The sequence below is a fragment of the Notolabrus celidotus genome, chromosome 24 (genome assembly GCF_009762535.1).
Source record: "Notolabrus celidotus isolate fNotCel1 chromosome 24, fNotCel1.pri, whole genome shotgun sequence".
In the NCBI taxonomy this organism is placed as follows: Eukaryota; Metazoa; Chordata; class Actinopteri; order Labriformes; family Labridae; genus Notolabrus; species Notolabrus celidotus.
Window position 1 is genome coordinate 8,108,819 of NC_048295.1, and position 21,326 is coordinate 8,130,144.

Consider the following 21,326-nt stretch of genomic DNA (forward strand, 5'->3'; position numbering starts at 1 on the left):
TAGGTGACAGCAACCCTTAATGGGACTCAATAAAGCTTCACATCTGACAAAAACTGTGGCAGCAAACACGTGACACTACTCCACACACTCAAACACACGGAGCCCCGGAGAACGACGCCCGACAAAGATGGCATTGACCCGCCTCGAGGTCTGCAGCCACCCACAAAACCACCGCACAGGAAGCCTCCCAATCACGCCGCTTCCTCCACGGTAAATCTGAATAAATAGGAGCCGATTGGCCGGGTGTTTGCCTACATGTTTGTGGAGAGCGCGGCGACAGCCAGAGATACTCGCCGGGAACTTTGTGCTAATAAAGAGGCAAACACGGCGTCACTGAGTGCCGCTTTATACACTTACAGGGGAAATCTCCAGGGCTGCAGCAATTTCAAGCAAAACCTGCAGAGATTTGTCGTGATTATTTTTGGATGTCACACTTTTAACTCGATCAGAGTGTGGATAAATACGCTAGACTTGCCACTCAGGCCCACTGTGACAAACTGTTAGAGCCTATAACAAGAAAAGACATCCGTGAAGATACATTTAGAGACACAGTATGCAGCACTTTCCTCTAATGTGATCCCTGACAAGTCTTTCTCTGAGACATGCTCATAGAGGACTGCTGGGTGAATGGATCAGGGACGAATGTGAGCTCTTATGAGGTTACATTTTTGCTGCTACTAGAAAAGGAATATATATTTAAGAGAGGATGCAAAAATAAAAGTATAAAAACTGAACATCTGAGACATGTGATAAAGAGCTGAGCACAAAAAAGACAACACAAGTAGCTTTCAGGGGAGCAAGCTTTTCTAGCTCCTGCATCCACTTGTGACTAAAGATGCATCCAAAAAACTACAACTCCCTGCATCATTTCCAGTTTGACTCTTACATTGCAGTGTAGTTTAATACTTAAATGTTGCTCTGTTTGAATAACCTTCACTATAACATTCAATCCTTTCTTCCCTCTTCGTGTTCTGCAGCCAGGTGAAGCGTTCACCACCGTGCACCGCTTTGAGTCATCAACGCTGTCGGAGAACAGAGCAACAACATGCATCAGGTCCTCGGGGACGGCTGTCGTATGGGGGGATGACAACAACATGAGTCAGTGTGGTTGTCGGCAGAGTCTAATAATCTACTCACAGTGCAGTCGATGTGTTTTCACTTTCCAAATGACCTTTGTTTTTCTCATCTGTGACTGACGGACAAATTAAAGCTGCTATAAGGAGTTTTTGTGAAGTGTTGAAACATGCTGAATTTAATACTGTTGAGCCTTAATGACCTTCAGTGATCACAGTGATTCTTTTTATAGCGTTATTTATAATTAATGAATTACCGCCGCAGGGTAGGTGTCAGGCGAGAGGATATCGCCAACCTGCCACATTAGTTTTTCGCTAACATCTTCTATGATAACGATCCTGAAAGAGTGTATCTCTGATTGTTTAAAAGAGATTTTAACTTAAACTTACATACATAGAAGACAGAATTAGCAACAAGAAGTGGTACTTGTTTGTCCACAGGGGGCGCCAAAATCAAGCAAACTCACAGGAGCTTTAAATTCTCTCTCTTTTGAAAGCAGAACCCAGGTTTTTGGAGGCATTTTTGCCTTAATGACAGCTGAAGAGAGACAGGAAACATGTGGAGTAGAGTAGTGGGGGAAGACATGCAGCACAGGGTCGCGGCCAGGGAATCGAACCGGTGACCTCTGCGAAGAGGGCTATAGCCTCTGTATGTGGGGCGCTTAGACTGCTAGGACACCAGCGCCCCACCAGAACCTACTTTTGTAACTAGTGATGAAAAAGAGATACAGCTTTGTCTCAATCAAAACAAGCAAAAGTTCCTAACAGGAGCTTTAACTTCTCTCCATTTCAGCTCCTGTTAGGAACTTCCTGTTTGTGTATATTCTGGCGCCCCCTCTGGACAAAAGCGGTACCTCTTTGCAGGTTTTGCCCTTTACATGTGTCATAAGTTATGTTTTCAGTTAAAAGTACACCTGCCCCCTCACAGTGTTTACAGTCTTGTTGCAGACGGTCTTGTTCATCATTGCAGGGCATAAAAAAAAGGCATCACTGTCAATCCCAGTCTGTTTCATAACCAGCTAAAACCTCCTCACAGGAGCTTTAAGAAGAACCAGCAGCTCCAGTTTGGCAGCTGATTAAACCAGACATGAAGCAGACGAACTCCTACAGGCGTGAATCATCTCGTGGAGAAAGCTTCCAAACAAGAACTCTGTCAGAGCGTCTCCACCACGGTGACATGTCGGCTCCCCTCTTCTTGCAGTTATGTCACGACTGTACCTGGTTGTGTGTGAGTCACTTTGCAGATTCAGAACCTGACTCAACATCTTGCTCACTGTTATGGAAGTCTTGGCTGAGGGCTGGGAATAGCAGGGACACCATATTAAGTCTTAAAACTGACATCAGAATAAACACACATCACCTGCAGAATAAAAAGAGAGACTGGTGTCCTGACAGAAGCAAACTTAGAAATGAAGGATGAACAAAAGCTGCACTTGTGTCCGAACGCAAACCCATCTCTTACACACACACACACAAACGCCTGCACACACACTTTCCCCTGTACACAATGTTCCTCAAAGGCTATCGACTCCAGGACAGCCTCACACACTTATCGATGGTGACGCACGCCGATGCCCAAACGCATCACGTATGGCGTCTCCATCACAACGACAGCGCTAATTACAAAAAAAGGGAGACGCAGTCAGACGTACCCATCAGTGCTCTCCTCCTCCTCCTCCTCCTCTTCCTCTGTAGGCAGACTCCTCTCTCTCTTTCTCTCCGTCCTTATCTCTGCACCCTCTCCTCCTCTGCCTCCTTCACTTCATGAAAACGGATGACAAGCACGCTCCCTCTCCTCTCCTCTCTCCTTCATCTGACTTCTCCTCTTTCCTCCTCATCCCCGCTCCTGTTTAACCTGATGGGCGTCTCTCTCTTTCCCTCTCTCTCTCTCTCTCTCTCTCTCTCTCCCTCTCTCTCTCTCTCTCTTTATCTCTCCTCCCCTCGCCCCTCGCTCGCCCAGCGGTGACATCACAGGGCAGTCTCAGGCATGCAGGCTGTTTATTCTGCAGCCCTCTGCTTTTCCAGGAACCGACGTCACACACACACACTGAACACACACACACACACACACACACACACACACGCACACACACCCACAGTGCTCTCTCACTCCCTCTCTCTCCTCACCCTCGCTCGACCTGCTTTCCTTGCTTCTAAAGGCCAAGGAAAACCCTCCACGCCGGTTGTAGTGCAATGAATATCTCTGCCTCGCACTCACATGCAGCCTCACCCCCCTTCCCTCCTTATAATAACCACCTCCCTCCCTCCCTCCCTCCCTCTCTCCCTCTCTCCCTCTCTCCCTCCCTCCCTCCCTCCCTCTCTCTCTCTCTCTCTCTCACTCGGTGCGGTTTTAATACCGTGTGCTCAAATTCCTGGCCTGGAATTTGCCTGCATTTCCCAAACAAATAAAAACCACAGAATGGTTTCAGGAGAAGTCTGAGTAAGGACTTTTCCCTGCAGGGAGGCTCCCCTGATATTTAAATACTGAGGGATTAGAGTCAAATGAGGGATTTGTGTGTGTTATTCTTTCATCTGAAACATCATCAGGACAGGATTCATTGTTATTGGACGCTTTCCTCCTGTCAGTTTCCTTCATTTCAATGCACACAATGCAGACGTGCATAAAAGACTGAACTTCAAAGGACAGTCCTCCCAAATAATCTTCTTCTGCAGGTTTAAAGGTTTAAGGATAAATTTCTTTTCAAGGTTCTGACATTTTCAAGATCATTTGGACAAATTCTGGCCCTGATATTTTAAAAAGCTTGACACTCACACTTGCTTAGTTTCCCTTTGTCAGATGTGCTCTTGAGTAGAGCATGCAAGCGAGAATGAGGAGGAGTGTTCGGTAATAGTTTCCTGTTTCGGTGTTAATACCACAACATCATAAATAAAAAAGAGAGAAGTTTGTTCTAGATCTTTTTTAAACCGATCTGATCTTCCAACAACTTGTAGCGCCTGTTTTGCGAGCTGCCGTCCTCTAAAACAAGGAAAAACATCCACACTGGTGACGCCATTTTTACTTCCTCGTTGCATGTTGCAGCTGCAGTTTTTCTCCTTTGAATTGCAGACTGTCACCGGCTGTGTCCCAAAAATATTCCCGTTATGGGCCGATGACTTACGGGACTGATAAATGTCATGCATCCTAATGAAAAAATGTTCGTAGTGATGCCGAAACTCTGTTTCAGCTCGCAGTTGAGGAATTGCAAGAGGGTTCAGAGGAAAGACGACGCAGCCAGTCACTAACTGTGAAGTTCCAGCTTTCCTCAACCAAACCTGGAAGAAGCTGATATTTGTGTTTTTGACTACTTGTAAGCATCTTATAACATTTGATCAAGCACCCAATAAAAGAAGTATGCATCAAGCTTCATTAAGTCCACTAAAGTTGCAGTGTAGTTGATTTAAAGCTTGATTCAGCTTGAATGAATCTTGCATTGTGACGTAAAATCACATAAAATAGACCCAGAGAAATGAAGGGCTGCGTGCTGCATTTGTGGGCACTGAGGAGCCCATTAGACAAACCTGGCTGCCACTTGTCAGAGATAAACTCTGATATCAGCTCATCTTTGTATACAAGAAGTGACGTCAAACGCTCAGTTTACTGATGTGCATGGATAGGAGACTATATGGGGGCACTCGGAGAAAACCAAAACAAAGAGAATCAGGCCGTCTCCAGGGAGAGAGACGAGGAGCTTCTAGGAATCTTACACAACTTCATGAGTTTGACGAGACTTCAGTTCAATTCCAGTTTGTCAAACTGAATAAAGTTTCCTCAGAGATCTGAAACCTGAAGGGAAGGCTCACTTTGTGTTCCTCTCTCGTTTGAGCATTGGATGAAGTTTGACATGGAGCATTTTTGACGCATTAAAGGGAATCTCCTCCTTCACTTCTGCTCAGTTTTTAACTCCACTCTCTCTTTCATGAAGCTTCCTTTTCTTCAGTGCTCCATCACCTTTCCTTTCTGCAGGTTTAATGCCTCTCTATCCTCTTTCTCTGCATGCTCTCCTTCAACCACCTCCTCACAACAAATCACAATCTGTTTACAACTCCTCCAGCTCTTATTGCAGGTCTATTTATACCAGACAATGCAGAGAGGTTCTGGCGTCTCAGATTTAAGCCTTGGTTTTCTCAGACTGCCCGGGCTGCACACTCGTTAGGCTTAATAGATGTCATACTGAGCCCCGGCACAGGCGCCTCAGAGAAATGTGATCTTTCTTTTTAAAGCGTGCAAGAGGATGACAAAGAAGAGGAGATATTCAGCGCAGGGGTTTCACAGCGAATTTAGCAGCAGGGCCAAGATGAGAGGCAACAAGTAGCACATCTGTTGATGGCGGGGAATAGCTGCTGCTGCTGCTGCTTCCTGGCCGGTCTCTGAGGGTGAGCATCAGACGAGGTGACTCTCAAGCTCACTCTCTGGATTTGGGTTCTGCCTCCTGGAGGAGATAAAGCCTACTTCTTCTTTTCCCAGCCTGCAGAGAAGCCCGATTGTGATCTTGTGACCTCTTCAAACTAAACCAGACAGAACATCAAGGGCGTGACGGGAGGGACGTGTCGAGGTGCAGCGAGTCCTGTTTTGCCAAGAGCGAGCCCTAACTTGTCCCCCCCCGTCTGTGACGTCACGCAGCGGTCTGTGGCGCTGAAGCCGAGGAGGAAGGAGCCGGGTGAACGTGAGGCAGAGACACAACACGTGGGGCTCGCAGAGGGACGACGTGCGCAGGTTGAGGTGCGGTACGTGCAGGAACGCGTTCGCTCCATGTGTCTATAAGTAGTTGGGACCCATAAGCCAAGAACTGGTTCAAGTCTGGAGTCTATGAGGAGAATCAGATAGAACAGGTGAGGTGACCCCATCTCATCCTGATCCAGCTGATGTCTGACACTCACAGCTTAACTCTGCTACCAATCTCTTCACTCACTTTAGTAATATACCTCTATTACACAAACATTCTTCATCCAAGCGTTCTCCAAACTGATGATACCTGAGCCCTCACATTTTTTATTTCTAAGTGTAAGAGCTCGTGTAGTGATTCAGCTGTTTAATATACTTCTGCAACTTTACCATGTAAAGGAAGTACCAAAAGTGTCCTTTCAAAATAAAAGCATGCGTGTGGCATCTCTACTCTAAAACTTTGCCATTAACTGTGTTCTTTTTTATTGAATCATGCACCCTGCATAGTGTGTCCTATCATGAGTTGAGTGTATCATCACATTCTTGTCCAGTACACATTTCAAAGTGTCTGTGGACAAAATACCGACCCCCAAAGAGCTTTCAGTGTGTGGGATTGTGTTCGTTTGTGATCAGTCTTGTATGGCAAAGTCAAAAATGTAAGAATGTCATTGTGAAAAGGTCAATATTGACTTCTAGCATACGTGTGTATACAGTCTACATAATTTGAGACTAAAAACTCTATATAAGTGAAGATTTTTCAACCTTATTGGGTCGATAAAATGCAAACAAATGTTCCAAACAGGCCTGTTCTAGAGGTCAAATGTCAGAATTGGGTGTTTTATCAGACCCTCAGCCAAAATATATTAATGTTATATTAATAAGAGAGAAAAACAAGAACATTTTGGGTCAAATCAGCCTAAAAAATACATGTTTTGCTTGATAAGTAGATTCAGCCACTAATGTATTTGTTAAATTTGGTATTTGCTATCAGGTCATGTTAAAAGTTGAATACATCCTAACAGAAGTTCACGGTGTCTTCAAAGTTGCAGCAACTAAAGCTAACTTGTGTTGAACCCATCTCTTCTGTGAGTGGTGCAGCCTGCAGGTGCATCAGCCACCTTCTGCCTCCAAAAGCTGAAGCAGTGGATGTCGTGTGCTCGATGCATCCACAGAGATCTGATTACATAAAGATTAGATGACAAAACATTGAGGTGTGTTGTTGCTGCAGCTCCTGCATTTTGCATTTCTTCTAAGAAACACTCTTCCAGGATGAAGAGGAGGGAGTGCAGTATTGATGCTTTTAGACAGGTACGCTTTCTTCTTCATCCTGTGATCCAAACAGTCCGGGTCACTCTCGCTACCAAAACGTTGAGGGGCCCGCCAGCTCTGTATCCAAGACAACAGATTTGGAGAATATCTGATGAAGTCACTCCAGTGGATTTCAATATTTTATAAGTATAGCCGGAGGCGCACGCAAAATAACCCCGACAACAACACGGGCGCACGTGTGAAGCTTCTGGGACGAGGGGGGGACACTTGAGGTCGGGTGAAGAAGATGAAATGAAGTTGTTTGTTGTTTCAAAGCAACAGGCTGGCTGAGCTGGAGTTGTATACCTGCACACTGCTGCTTCCTTCAGAGGGAAAAATCCAAATGATGGTCTGCTTATGCCCCTCATTATGGAATTAGATAATGCATTATGCATATGTTACATCAGACTCATTTCTCCTTCAGATTACCTCATCTCCATCTGTGCCCCTTTCATTTCTCAACTCTCGCCTCCCCTTTTTACAACTTTCTCCCTGCTCTCTCCTCCCCTCATGCTCTCAACTTCTCTCCACTTCAGACTGGAGGTGGAGAAAGCTGCTCTGAATGCATGGAATGATGCATTTCTTTTGCAGCATATTCCAGCCAAAAGCTGCATCTCAGGAACTTGCAGCAGAAACATCACCAAACTGCTTCATCTGTTTGGCTACCGTTTGTCTCCTGACGTCCGACAAGGGTTTTACATAAGCTTACAAACAAGGCGCCTACATTCAGAGGGGCTGCAACTCCATTCAACAAAATGGCACTGTGAGAAACCTGCAGAAATGCAGGAGTGAGCATGGACTCTCAAAACTTGCCATCTCAGAGGAAGATAGCGTGAGTGTTGGTGCTCCACATGTCTTTAAAGTGAGGGCACCTCAACAACTGGACTTCAGGACGATCACCTCTGCATGCAAAGTGGCAGAGGATGCGGTTAATAGTGAAATCACGTACATGCACACACTTGCAGGCTTGAGTTTTGCATGCACACACACTGTAAACAAACACATAAAGAGAGAGAAGGAGAGAGAGAAGGAGAGAGAGAGTGAGTGTCCAACCTGTTGGGATGTGGTTGAGCGCCGATGTCTTCAGCACCTCCAGCGGCTGCTCCTTTCCCAGGATCCCCTCTGTGGGAGAGAGAGCACACTCCGCTTCAAATATGGTCCGCAACATTTTGCACGAAGCTTCCAGCGACAAAACCAAACTGCAAAATCGGGGCGGTTAAGACGAGCGTCCGAGAGAGCAGGGGCGAGCAGGGTTCAGGTCATCTGCGAGGCTGCGAGCCACCGCGAACGCCGCTGCCACCTGAGCTGCCGCCTGGTCCATAACAAAAACAATCTGAGCGTGAAATAGCGGGGAGGTTTAGCAGCGGGGATGTTCTAAAAATAAAGCCCGAAATGTGTCAGAGAGCGACGGAGCAGCCTTCATCGGCTCCCGTGTGTGCGCGAGAGGAGGGATGTTGGGGCTCGACTGATACTGCCTGTGCTCAGCATAGCAAATGTGGCTGGCAGCAGCAGCAGCAGCAGCAGCAGTAGAGAGAGGGATGAAGAGGGGGGGGATGGAGAGGAGGGAGGAGAGGGAGGGAGGGAGGGAGGGAGTGAGGTAAAAATAGCTCACCCTTTTGTGTATAACGGCACATGCGGAGCACGCACACACAGCGCACATACACATGCAGACACAAAGATACAGTCCTGCTGCTTCTGCTGTGTGCATGCATGCATTTTTGTGCATGTGTGTGTGAGTGTGTGTGTGTGAGAATATGTGTGTGTGTGTGTGCAAGTGTGGAGGCTTTAATTATAGTGGCAACATGAAAAGGCTTTTGTAGCTGCCGAGCCCTGGGAAGACATGGCTATAAAAAGCAGAGCGACAGAGATGGAGGGGTAGAAGGAGGAGGAGGAGGAGGAGGTGGTGGTGGAGGAAGATGAGGAGGAGGATGCATCGGGGGAGAAAGGGGGGAAGACGGGAGGTAAGGAGGGGAGAGGAGAAAAACAAGGAAACGGCGCAAAAAAAAAAGGGAGGGGAGAGATGAGGATAGAATAGACATGCATCACACTCCTCACATACACACTCTGCACATGTATGTATTTTTAGCAATCATAAGCACCTGATCCATATATATATACCAAGCACGAGGCTTAAAAGAGATCTGAGGCGCACAAACATGCAATTATTCCTTTGGATGGGAGATGAAAAGCCATGTAAAATCCCTTCGGAGGAATAAAAAGGGAGGGAAAACAGGCGAGTATCTCACTGTGCACCAGCTATTTCTGGAACCCTCTGTGGACCAGACTGGCACATACACACACATGCACACACTTAATTAGCCATGAAGCTCGAGGATGCATTGTGCACTTTTAACGTGTGCTTGTCTACCACCTTGCATGAATCGCTGCGCCCCTTTTTTTGTGCACCATCCCTGCAAGAGCTTGGGTGTGGACTCTCTCTCTCGGCGCACATGGGTGTATTTACCTCAGGTTCTCCCACCAGCAGCAGCTGCCAAATATGGCCGCCTGGTGCTGGGTGATAAAACGGACAACTTCCAATCAGGTGCTAGTCAAATCCAAACTTTTCTGTGGTCTCTTTTTTTGCACACACACGGTGTCAGACTTCGTGCAGAAGCTTTAGGAGCAGTGTCTGCAAAACAAACTGATACCTCTCAGTGAGCTTTCATTCAAATCTCACATACACACCCCGGATTTTGCAATGAAAATGAGCCGCATCTGTGACTCATGACACCTGTGGCTTGCAGTAACTCTACGCCAGTGTTCTCTTTACACAAATCGGCGGTAGCTGCTTTACATCCCAGGCTTAAGTGCGGGGGAATTAGGGAGATGTATGTCTTCGTCTGCGGTCGGTTTTAGACAAAGTGTGTAAGCTTTCAGCTCCAAACCACACGGTTGATACCTGAGATGCACGTGGAGGCAGCACAGGTGTGTATAAACACACACACACACACACACACACACACACACACACACTCCAGGAGAGAGAGCAGCGTAATGAAGCAACAAACCACATACACAACCGCCGCACACTCGCAGAGGAGAAGCGCCCTATACCTTGGCAACAGGGTCCATCAATCTTGAATGTAGCCTAGTTACCCAGCAGCCCCCTCCTCCCTTTTCTCTCTCTCCTTCTCTCCTTCTCTCTCCTCTTCTTGGTCCCACTGGGCAAGCATCGGGAGACAGGGGAGCTATAAATAGACTCAGCTAGCCTCAGGCAGAGAGTCAGTCAACGCGAGCTAATGCAGCTAGGGCTCGTCGACAAACATGCATGTTATGATCGGCGCTGCGAGCGAGGAGGGATTCAGGAGCGAATGAAATGATTGAGAGCTCTGTGCTGCACAGCTAAATGTCCTTCTGTGACAGACGGGCTTGACCCCCCTGGACCGCTCTCAGTATGTTGACAGCGGCCTTTGTTGTGCAGGAGGAATGAGATGTCTGTCTGTGGCGTTTACAAAGACAGACAGTGACAGAGAGAGAGAGAGAGAGAAAAGGGAGGAAGGAAAGGAGGAAAGATGCTCTGGCCTCATTACATTCAGCGCACTTCCGTCCTGGCTGCTCCGTCCAGGGTGACTCCACCGAGCAAGGTGAACCAGACAGGAACAATACGATTAATCAAACACGCCTCTCCTTGAAGAGCCTTTTCCTCCGGGGTCGCACCAATTCGCTTCCCCGAGGGCAGCGGCTGACGTCACGGCAGCTGATTCCAGAGAGCGGGTGACCCCTGTGTGAGTCCTGACTAGTTTGCGGCCTGTGGACGCTCGGAAGCGACCATCTGACCCCCTTGCATCATGCTGGTAGAGTGGGAAAAAACACAGCGCTAATGCAATTTGGCGAGGCGTCCGAGTGCGTCTGTGTGCGTCTTTGTGCAATCCGGTGAATGGCGTCATTTGATATAAAATCACAAATTAGTTGGGAATTGGTAATTAGACCGCGGGTGTCTGTTGTGCATCCAAAAACGCATCAAAGTCACGGGGTCAGTTAATCAATTTAAAAGAACAAAAAGTGAAACTGCAGGGATGCTGACGCTTCAAATGCATCGCACAGCAACTTATATGCAGAGATGTGATCCTCAGTCTCACAGCAGGACGCTCAATCTGCAGTTTGATCTCCATCACACCCGTCAGTGCAGGGATGCTTCCGTTCTCACAGAAATAAACAGTGGAAGCGAGTTAAAGTGTCTTCCCACACCTCGATTTGTGTCCAGCAATCTGGTCTGGCGCTTCAAAACAAGAGCTTAATAAGATCCAGCTCACCCAAAACAAAACCGCCTGCCTGGCTCTGCACTGCTCAACGAGGGACTCTGGGAACAGGATGCGTTCAAAGCTGTGCTGGAAAAGACAGCAGCATGTAGCCTGGTCCAAAACATGAGAAACATGTACATCAAGAAATCTATAAACCTATACTCACAGACACCAGAGACAGAATATATGACAGCAGCCTTCATGTGGGCAGCATTAACAGATTTCCAACTGCATCTAAACCTGCGACATAAACTACTTTTTTGAAGCTACTTTTGTTAAGTGTTGTCGCACGAAGCAGAACATTAGCGACCTTGCAACATAAACAAACAGGAAGTAGAAGGTGATGTAAGCAATCAGAGAGCAGGTATAACAACTGTGAGAAAACTGTTTCTAACTTCATGAGTCAAGAAGGAAGGCTGTTTCCTTGTGTAAGTATCTTTCTGCAGAACTTTGTTCTATGTTTCTGAATGAACGTCCATGATGGTGGTTTACACAGTTGCTAAGAGATTTGTAATGCAGCTGTGGAGTCTGAGTTGCTGTGCGTAATGTCGTACAACAACAAACACCCACATGTGTGTGATGACGGTTACTCTCCAGCTGGTAACAGGTGCTTTAGTTAACATTTGGTGTATTTCTTCACTTTTTCAGGTGTTCATATGTTGGAAGCTCCTGCGATAGTTGCACTTTGATCCGATTGTGTAACGCTTGCATTCCCTTGATGCCCAGGCCAGACATTCATGCTTTGTGTCGAGGCCCGTGGAGCAAAATGTCAAAAGGCACGAGGCCGGGGCTCTGACGCTTGAGTGTAAACCGTAATTGCCGCTGACAGCTCGTTGGCAGGACACAGTGTATCCCGTTTCTCAGCTGGGACGAGACAAAAGACACGGGGACAAAAGACGTGTCCCGGTCCTTTCATTAGCTCATGTTCCCTCTCTGCCGCCTCTGTCCTAATACCAATTAAAAACACAGCTTCTCTTATGCACTAAGACATCCAGCCTGGATAAAGGCCGTGATTAGGTGTTTGTTTTTTGGAGGGGGATGGGTGCGGTGGGGCGAGATGGGTGCTGCGCTCCACTTCCACAAGCACAAAGCCAAGCTTGTGTGAGTAGGGGGTCTTCGTTGCACAAGAGACCCCCTCTTGGGTTTGTTCTGGGACGGACTGTTAGTCATGTTCAGCCAAGTTGGTGGCACATGGGAGGACAGAACTGACGAACTGTCTGGCTGGCAGGAGAGCCTCATCTCTGTTCATCGGGTTCAGCGAGGGAGGGGAGGGTGCGGCATTGTGGGAACACGCCGCTCAAGTGCATTTTGCAATCTACCACAATTTCGTAATTTGCTTTTGTGGGGGCAGAAACGACATGTCAGCACAAGTGAACAGCACACCAAACGTGACAATGAGGCTTGAAATAACCCCTTGATGAGGCTCATGCTCGTATCACACTGACCGCTGCACAAAAGAGGCAGCGGTTGTGACATGCATGCACTCGTCCCCGCACTCCATTTTTAGCTGCACGACACACGGCGGCGGAGTGCAGGAGGAGAATCAACACGGGAGACCAAAAATAATGATTGTTTGTTCGCCATGCATGCACGTGCGCATATCTTGTGTGTGTGCAGCTAAAAATAGACTCCGGGATAAGCCGGGCCCTCTTTATTGCAGTGAAAACTTTTAACCCCTTCACCCCTGGATTTAAGCAGCAGTGTTGTTGTGGGATTGCGTGCATCTGGATAAGAGGATGAAAGAGGGGTCACTGGATGGGTGCAGAATTGAAAGCAGGATGAAAGAAGATAAATGTAAATTCAATGCATTAATCATCCTTACACTTCCTCTGTAGTCACATATCCATCCGCACAGAATCTTTCACCGAGTTTGTTGACGTTTCTTTGTGAAGATTCTTGATTTGTAGACAGTTTGACTGTCAGACTAGCTGCAGCCGGCTTCTCTGGGTCAGTTAAAAACGACTGGTCTTACTCTCTTTCCTCCTTAATTCAAAGAAAAAGTTCTCCTCACTCCTCACAAGTCAGTGATCTTCCACTCCCAAGTGTGTCCCTTAAATATCTGAGCTACCGCTGCCCAGTTAATAGTATCTGGCAGGTGTAATAAAAAGCAAATCCATAATATAGACTTACAGTCATCCAGAAATTGGTGTGTGTACTGTACGGCGGCGTTTATCAAAGACGGGGACGAGACGGAAAGACGGTTCGGATGATGTAAAACTGGGAAGTGAATTTATGCTGAGCTATTAGCGCTCTAAGGTGCTGATTGTCAACACTGTAAAACCAAAATATACTGCAATTTCAGAGGGAAGATGGGTGTTATGAAGAGTTCTGTCCTTGCAGTGTTCAATAAAGCAAACTACCAAAGTGCCAGGAGCAGGGTGACGGTGCAGGGGCCTCATTTCTTTTACAGCCTGCCCTAATAAACCTAAAAGATTCTTTTTTGGCCGTGATAACAATTACTTTGAAAGTGTGTGAGAACAGGAGGGAGAGGGCTTAAAGGCACATAGGTAAAATAAGTTGTATTCCTCAGCGCTCACTTTCTTTCTTTCCTTCCATCATACGTTAAACTGCAGCATCGTCCCTTGTGTCACGCATCAGGCACCAGAGAGGGAAAAGCCCCCCCCACCAGAGTATTATCATGTGTGTCACTACCTCGTCTGTAGTGCGGTTTACGTCAGCAGCAGTCCCTCGCCGCCGCTGCCAAAACTCCCCGCTGACCAGATAGTAAAAGTGAACTCGCAGTTGCAAACACAAACACAAGCTGCAGGAGGGATACTCTTAACGAGCAGCGGCAACACAGTACACCGGCCCTTTAAGAGCTCAGAATTCTGCCTATTGTTTAAAGTAAGTCAGTAAGTCATACGTTTTTATTATCCCCATGTATGACAAAATGCACTTTTAAGCCATTATTTAAGGTATTTAAGTGTTTTTTTACAGGAATACACAAAAGATGCTGAGTCATCCTGCACTCTTTAGCATTGCTAGTTTCACGCTACACAAATTAAGCAAACAACTGGCAAAAAACAACATTTTTAAGCTAGTCTGATGGTATTTTGGAGTTGGAAATACAACATTTGCCGAGTCATCTTTTAGTCTGGGGTTGTGCGAAGAGGTCAAAGGCCAGTTGAGCATTTCAGCACTAAGCGTCCGAAGCGCTACCAAGAAAAGTGGGAGAGCTGCAAGACAACTTTCAAAAGGGAGCACCATCATATGGAGAGTGTGGGTGCTGCAAGTGCAAAAAACAGCTGTGAGTGGAGACAGGCCCTAAAATGTATGTCCAGGATAGAAACTCTAAAAACGTGTGTTTTAAATTCACCTATAACTTGATTTTAAGCTTCCTTTAATCAGGTTGGAGGCTTGCTTTAAGATAGTTTGACTTTATTTGTGTTTAGAAACTAAAAAAGGTTATAAAAAATGGGAGCATTAATGGTGGAAACTGGCAGTTGAACAGACGGCACAGTTTAAACTCTAAAAACAATAGCTTTCTTTTTTTAAACCTTTCCAGTAAATCTATTTGTGACATCTGCAAACACAACCTGACTTGTTTGTACATGGCATAAATCCGACAGCGCCTGAAGACACCTCGACTTCTATCTCATCTTGGGTCTCAGCCCAAACGCTCTGATCTCCTGACCCTCCTCATTAGTGTTTATTTGACTTTATTCTATTCCCCTCTCTGTTTTGGTTGTATACCATGCCTGTATAAACCGTGAAACTGTTGCGCTTGTAACCTAGTTACAGCTGAGCCTTCGAGGAAGGGAGCACTGTGTCAAGTTCATCGGTTCAGAGCCATAAAAGGCGCTCACACCCACACAGACCCAGCAAAATAAAGCAGTAAAAACTCTAACCTGAGTGCAGTTTATTCTGGTCTGCTTTAGGTAGCGTGTGTGGAATGTGTTAATTTTACATTTCTGCGTATTACAATGTCAAATTCAAACCTCTCATTCACAAATAATCACACACTGTACCTGACACTTACTTACCAACCACATACTGGCCCTTGTTTGTGTGTTCGTGCGTGTATGACTCATGTGCAGCAGCAGTTCTTGCTCCCCAGCTAAACTCTGCAGACTTTCCTGGAGAGCTGGTTGCTCTTTGTGACTAACACGAAAACAAACTGTTGCCAGCGAGGAGCATCACCTCCCCTCTTTTCAAGAAGCCGCTGGAACACCTGAGGAGGCCGGCTGCGCCTTTTTTTAAACTTATGTTTTCATTTTCACTTCCAGCTTATCCTGCATGCATCACTTTCACCATGAGGCATCTGAGGTGAAGCGAGTCTCTGCTTGGTATATATGGGTAGTAAAAGACTGACATGAATATAGGAACTGTCCTTCCAGGAAACAGAGAGAGGGAACACAGGAAACAACTCTTCATGTTCCTCTCTTGATTTCTGAGTAACCAAACTAACTTTTTCCTGTGTTTTTGTTTTTATTCCTGTCAACTACAATTTAAAAATTCCTCTAAATACAACAGAAAAGTGCAGAATGTGTAAGCACCATCAAGATTTGTCTGTTCCTTGCAAGGGATCCATACAGCACCAGAGAATCAGTCGAGTCAGAGTCAACGAGATGCAATCGATCCAGAGTGAGTGTGATCAAACGGCTGCCTTCCTGCAGAGCTGACATGTGTTGAAGCTGGTTAATGAGACAGTGGTGAATCCAGACTGTTCAACATGCAACCTGCTTGAGGACTTACAGAAAGCAACACATGCACTCATTCTTCCTCATGTTTTTATTCCCATGCTCTAAAAAACACACACTCTAGCGGTTATAGAGCAGTTTCCCTCTTTATCAGGATAGAAGGCGGCCCAGATTGTCAGTCAGACCTGATAAGGGTTCTTGGCATGTGACCGCAACCACAGAAGGGCCCTAGAGGATCATGGGAAAGACACTATAGTGCTTAATGATGAACCCTGACTCCAGCAACATGAGTAAATGATGCAAATAAAAGCAGAACATGTCTGAAGGGTCAGAAATCTCAGAGCCCATCAGCAATTATTGTCTACATGGGTGATGTGTATCCCCTGAGGAGGGATGCCATCTTCCCTGTAACAACGAGGGTTAAATGACTTTTAGTCATCACTTCCTACCCTTTGAAGCCCTTTTATAACATTCATTATATCAATTCTTCATTTGTTGCATTCCCTGAAGTCGCATCCCTTAATCTGTTTTTAGAGTCTCAGCTTCACTGTTAATAGTGCATTCACAAGAGGCTTCACTCTGGCTTGCTTCAGCAGTAGAAGCCAGAGAAAGAATCCAATCTTCTTGTGATTCACTCACAATTTTCAGGGCTTAAATGTGTTGAAATAACACAGAAGGTAAAGAGTGTACCATTGTCAGATCTGTCTTTAAAAGGAGAAGAAAACAGCTTTTGAAGTATTTTGATGAAGGTCAAACTGATCATTTCTGAAGCACTCAAAGGGAAGAGTACATCTTCACACTGGTGGCTTAAATGACAAGCTACAATGTGTGATCTAGAAGAGATTATTAGATGCACTTGCATGCAGATATACATTTATAGAGATGAATATTAACAAGTGATGGGAGCTGGGATGTGGAACGCCTGCTTTTGCTCTCCACTTGGCTGTTTTCACACAGTATTAGATAGGAACTATTACCCTGACTCGGAGTGTTCCTCCTGAGTGTGACATTTACAGAAACATCCATGATCAACCAAACACAGTCAAGATGTTAGCTCATTGCCAAGCACAAGTGTAAAACAAATGTTGTGGGCTAATGAGCCAAAGCTTTAGTTACACAGAGGGATCTCTCCTGTGCAAACACTCCAGCCTGTTTGCTGATACGCCTGCAAAAAGACTGATGTGGAGACCTTATCAGCCTGACCCTTCTTTTTGTTCTGGGAAACATAAACCCGACAAAGCGTTTTAAATTTCACTTTTCTAGGAAGAGATTTGCAGCAAATGATATTTAATCTAAAAATCCCACTGCTGCTGTAATAAAGAAAATGAGTAAGTCCTGGATCAAAAAACGTGCGCGCTACTAAGCTCATTTACAGATTACACACACACACACACACACACACACACACACACACACACACACACACACACAAAAAAATGGCACACAAGCATGGCATGCAACAAATACTCCTGGTGGTGCTGCATGAAGGCAATGCATGCAAACACACACTCATGTCTGTATTCAGAGGGCTAGTGCATGATTTGAAATCAGTGCAAAGCAAGCTCGGGAAATACAACAAGAAAAGTTGGCAGCTTTAATAACGCTGCAAACACAGGAGTACAACAAAGCCGTGGATCTGAAAGTCTTATTGTTCACCCCGAGAACAAAGCCAAGGTTGTGAAATTGCACTCCAAATAAAGCACATTTAGTACCAGAAAACATGATGCAACCACGATCAATTCTCTCACATCTGTTTCTCAAAAGAATCGAACGGATGCAGCCTCAAACTTTCAGCTGAAAAAAAGAAGCGACAGGAGAAGCCCGACAAGCTCCACGAGGCCAATTTATAACATTTCACGTCTTTGGATGTCTCACTGCTGCTTGTTTCTGTCTCTCTGTGCACGCCGCCGTACAACAAGTGTGTCTCGGAGCTGTCATTCAAACACAGAGAAGCAGCACCTCAAATTGACGCCCACACTTGGCAGCACTCTGAGGACCCAGATCGTCTCCTCTGAAGGCTTTTCAGAGGAAAACGAGACAGCGAGAGACAGCCGCTGCAGGTACCAATCGTCTCCCCTGGACTCAAAGAAGAAGATCACGGCTATTTTTGGACTTCTGGTGGAAAAGAAACTGGATATTTGAGGTAGAGGAGGAGAAAGGGAGGGAAATTATAAACAGCTAAATCGTATTACATTGTGACAGGAGCTGGTTAGTTTATCTGCTCCATCAGCGGCTGCAGCCTGTGGCCAGAAAAGAGTGAAGTTCCCTTTCTTGGCTGCAGTCAGATCTGGGCTCTGATTCAATATCTCTGTTTGTCTTCTTCCAACAGATTAAACTGTGATAAAATTATAATAGAGGTATCATTTTGGAATATTTTTTAATAAAGGCAATTCTTGATCTTTAAAAAGACTGCTCGGAGTTTAATTTGCCAAATTACTCTTGAAGATCATTAAAGAGGCTTTTTGGGGCTGCATTATGGGACGTGTAGGAAAAGGCTCTACTAGCTGGATGTAAACAAGCACAGATGACAGATAGCATCTGGTAGTTTGTCAGTATTTTGATCTAGAGAATGGAGATTAAGCTGTATGTCGTCTGTGAGTTTGACGACATTTAAGTTGGGTTCAATCATTTTGCTCAATTTAAGGTGTTTTCTTACCTTATGTCTAGTCGATTAGTCAGGGTTTGAATGTTCATTGAACACATCTTGGAAATTAGTCTCATTGGAACATTCCTGCTCTTGATATATTAAACATTCATATCACTTAGCTATTTCATTGAGTTGAAACAAAGTGCTAATTTGGGGTGTTTTGTGTTTTATAGCAGGGCTTCCCAACTTTTCAGCCTGTGACCCCTAAAATACTGGTGCCAAAGACTTGCGACCCCCACTGTCCCTCAAAGGGATTTAATGTGGCTTCATTTAGCTGGTCTGCAGAAAATTAGCCTACCTATATGAGCATGTGGGTGTGTTTCTTCTGCTACTGATGCTTTTGATAATTAACTGGTCTAAAAGAAAGGCAGAAAACTCATTGCATTTTCTATTTTTAAGGTTTTATTTCAAGTTAAGCTACTAATTTCTGCAATATTTTTTTACTATAATGGGTAAAATGCACTATTTCTAGATAACCTTGAAAAAGAAAAATTGGAAGACATCTCACGACCCCCTCATTTGTGTCTCTACACTTTGGGAACCCCTGTTTTATAGGACAAGACAGCTGAAGAGAGACAGGAAATGTGGTGATAGAGATTCAGGACTGACATGCAAAGGGTCATGGTCAGGAGGATGCACTTTAATACCTAACAGGCTAAAAACTTGATATTAAATGTTGTTTAAAAGTGTCATATTATTGATCAGCGTGCAGCATCAGCAGGGCAGTAATTATGTCAGTCTTGTTTGTGGAGTAGGTCAGTGAACGTGAGGAAGAATTACACCGGGCGGTCTAATGATAACTGTTGAGCCTCAGTAATCCCAGATTGATATTACACTATAATGTGCTTAGACAGAGAAAGTGAGCCCACACCACACCGCTCTCTACACAACAGAGTATGCAATAACACACACAGGTGCGCCTCAGTACGAGAAACCTGCCCGACACTCTGTGCTGTGTTAAATCAGTCAGTGATGGAGATGTCAGAGGGCCGGGGGTTACCTCGGCGGTGGTATTTATGGTGCACACACACTCCCAGGTGCACAAAGTAAACACGGTCGACGCCATCAGCTACCACAGGAAGCTAACCTTTTCATCTGCCAGCAGCAGCTTTCGGAATAATTCATCAGGCCGCTCGAACACAAACCGAAGCCTCTAAAGTGAGTGTGATTAGGTGTCAAAGAGGGAAGTCGACTCTCTTAATGAGCCCGAGTTATGGACTTTTCCTCTCGCTCTCTGGAGCTCATTCATATTGCATCAAGCCAATTAACAGCCATAAGACGAGATTAAAATGTTTTACTGCCTTTCAGAGGGCTGCTATCTGTCTGTGCTCAAAATCAAATGTTCACATGCATCAATGTGGAGGATACAGACACTTTCCCTCAATGTCTCTCTCCTACATGCAGAAAGGTTCTTGTTATTTCCTAAGCAGAGAAACTTCTGTGTATTTACAGCACTTTAGCTCATTTGTTATAATTCTCCAGTGCTGGTATTTGAGCACTTGAGGCAGACTTAAAAAAACTTTGGGCTCCTTTCTATAACTTCCATATTAGTGCAACATATAGGAAGGATTTAAAAGCTTCACTTGGCATTTAAAGTGCATTGGAAAGCAAATCTTGGAAGATTTTGGAGGCTTTTTCATGCAGAGAGGGCTGTGGATGGAGTCTTAAACAGAGGAAGGAGCGGCTGCTTTGAAGCATGTGGCATGCAATTTGCCAGCTGAAGGAGGGCGAATCTATACAAAAAGTTTAGATGAAAGTTTGGATGAAAAGGTGACTTTTTGATGCACTCGTGTAGCTTTTAAACACAGGAACAATTTCCAAAATGCAAGAGAAAAGCTGCAGTAAGTAAAAAAACATCCCCCCAAACAATGTCAATATTGTGCTTTTATCCTTCCTGTGTTATTATCACAAAACAATAACAACAAAAGTTAGAGAAGGCTAACAATTAGTGTGAAACTACTGACGTAGATCTTACCTTGGTGGCTGTGTGATGTCATCGCTGACAGCGCAGTCAGGTGGCAGCCCAGGCAGGTGAGGACCTGGCTCGGTGTGTCGAATGCAGAACAGATGTGTGTGTTTTCTGCTGGTTTGATGTGCAGGGTGCAGTCAGGGGAACAGAGCCAAACTGTGGGTGTCTAAGCTCATGTGTCTGTGTATGATTTCGTGTGTCCGTGTGTTTTCAGGCTGGTCCAACGCTCCCTCAAGAATCCTCCTCAGTGGTGGAAGCAGGAAGCAAACGGCCAGCTGCAGCATCCAATCCCCATGAGGCTTTCGATTGGGCTGCTCCAATCAGAGCGGCGGCTCGCTCTCCAGCTCTGGTACCAACCTATCAGAAACGACAAAGAAAGATGTCATACATTTTTTGGGGGCGCTGCTGGTCTAGAGGTTTAGGCAGTTCGACTCTCGGCCGGTCGACTATTTGCTGCATGTCTCCCCCCTCTCTCTGACTCCCATGTTTCCTGTCTCTTTTCAGCTGTCCTATCAATAAAGGTGAAAAAGCCAAACATTTGAGTAGTCAATATCTGGAGGGAGATTGAGACACATTTCAAACCTGTTAGGTACTAAATGAGAATTTGCAATAGCTAAAGTTGGCCTTCAACCAATATCCAGCTAGTTAACATAATATTTAGCTTGCTAGCATAGCTGTTTATATCAAATTTAGCTCAGCTAGCTTGGGTTTTTCGTTTTTCCTGGTGTACATGAAGTCTCATCATACTGCTATGTTAGCTAGAAAAGGATTGAATGCTAACATCA

At 45.5% G+C, this 21,326-nt stretch overlaps 1 protein-coding gene across 9 annotated transcripts in view; it reads right to left on the reverse strand.

Moving 5' to 3' along the window:
* The window catches only part of LOC117808080 (histone deacetylase 4-like), a 55,883-nt gene that overhangs the window by 29,834 nt on the left and 4,723 nt on the right, over positions 1-21,326 (reverse strand). For 7 of the 9 annotated variants that reach the window (XM_034677545.1, XM_034677547.1, XM_034677542.1 and 4 more), the window contains exons 2-3: positions 20,548-20,898; positions 8,098-8,166 (exon numbers count right to left, since the gene is read on the reverse strand). In XM_034677545.1, coding sequence (XP_034533436.1) covers positions 8,098-8,166; positions 20,548-20,569 — 91 coding nt within the window. In that variant the 5' untranslated portion in view covers positions 20,570-20,898. Of the gene's footprint in view, positions 1-2,725; positions 2,981-8,097; positions 8,167-20,547; positions 20,899-21,326 lie in introns of those variants that run through there. The other 2 variants (XM_034677550.1, XM_034677551.1) reach the window with 2 other exon arrangements.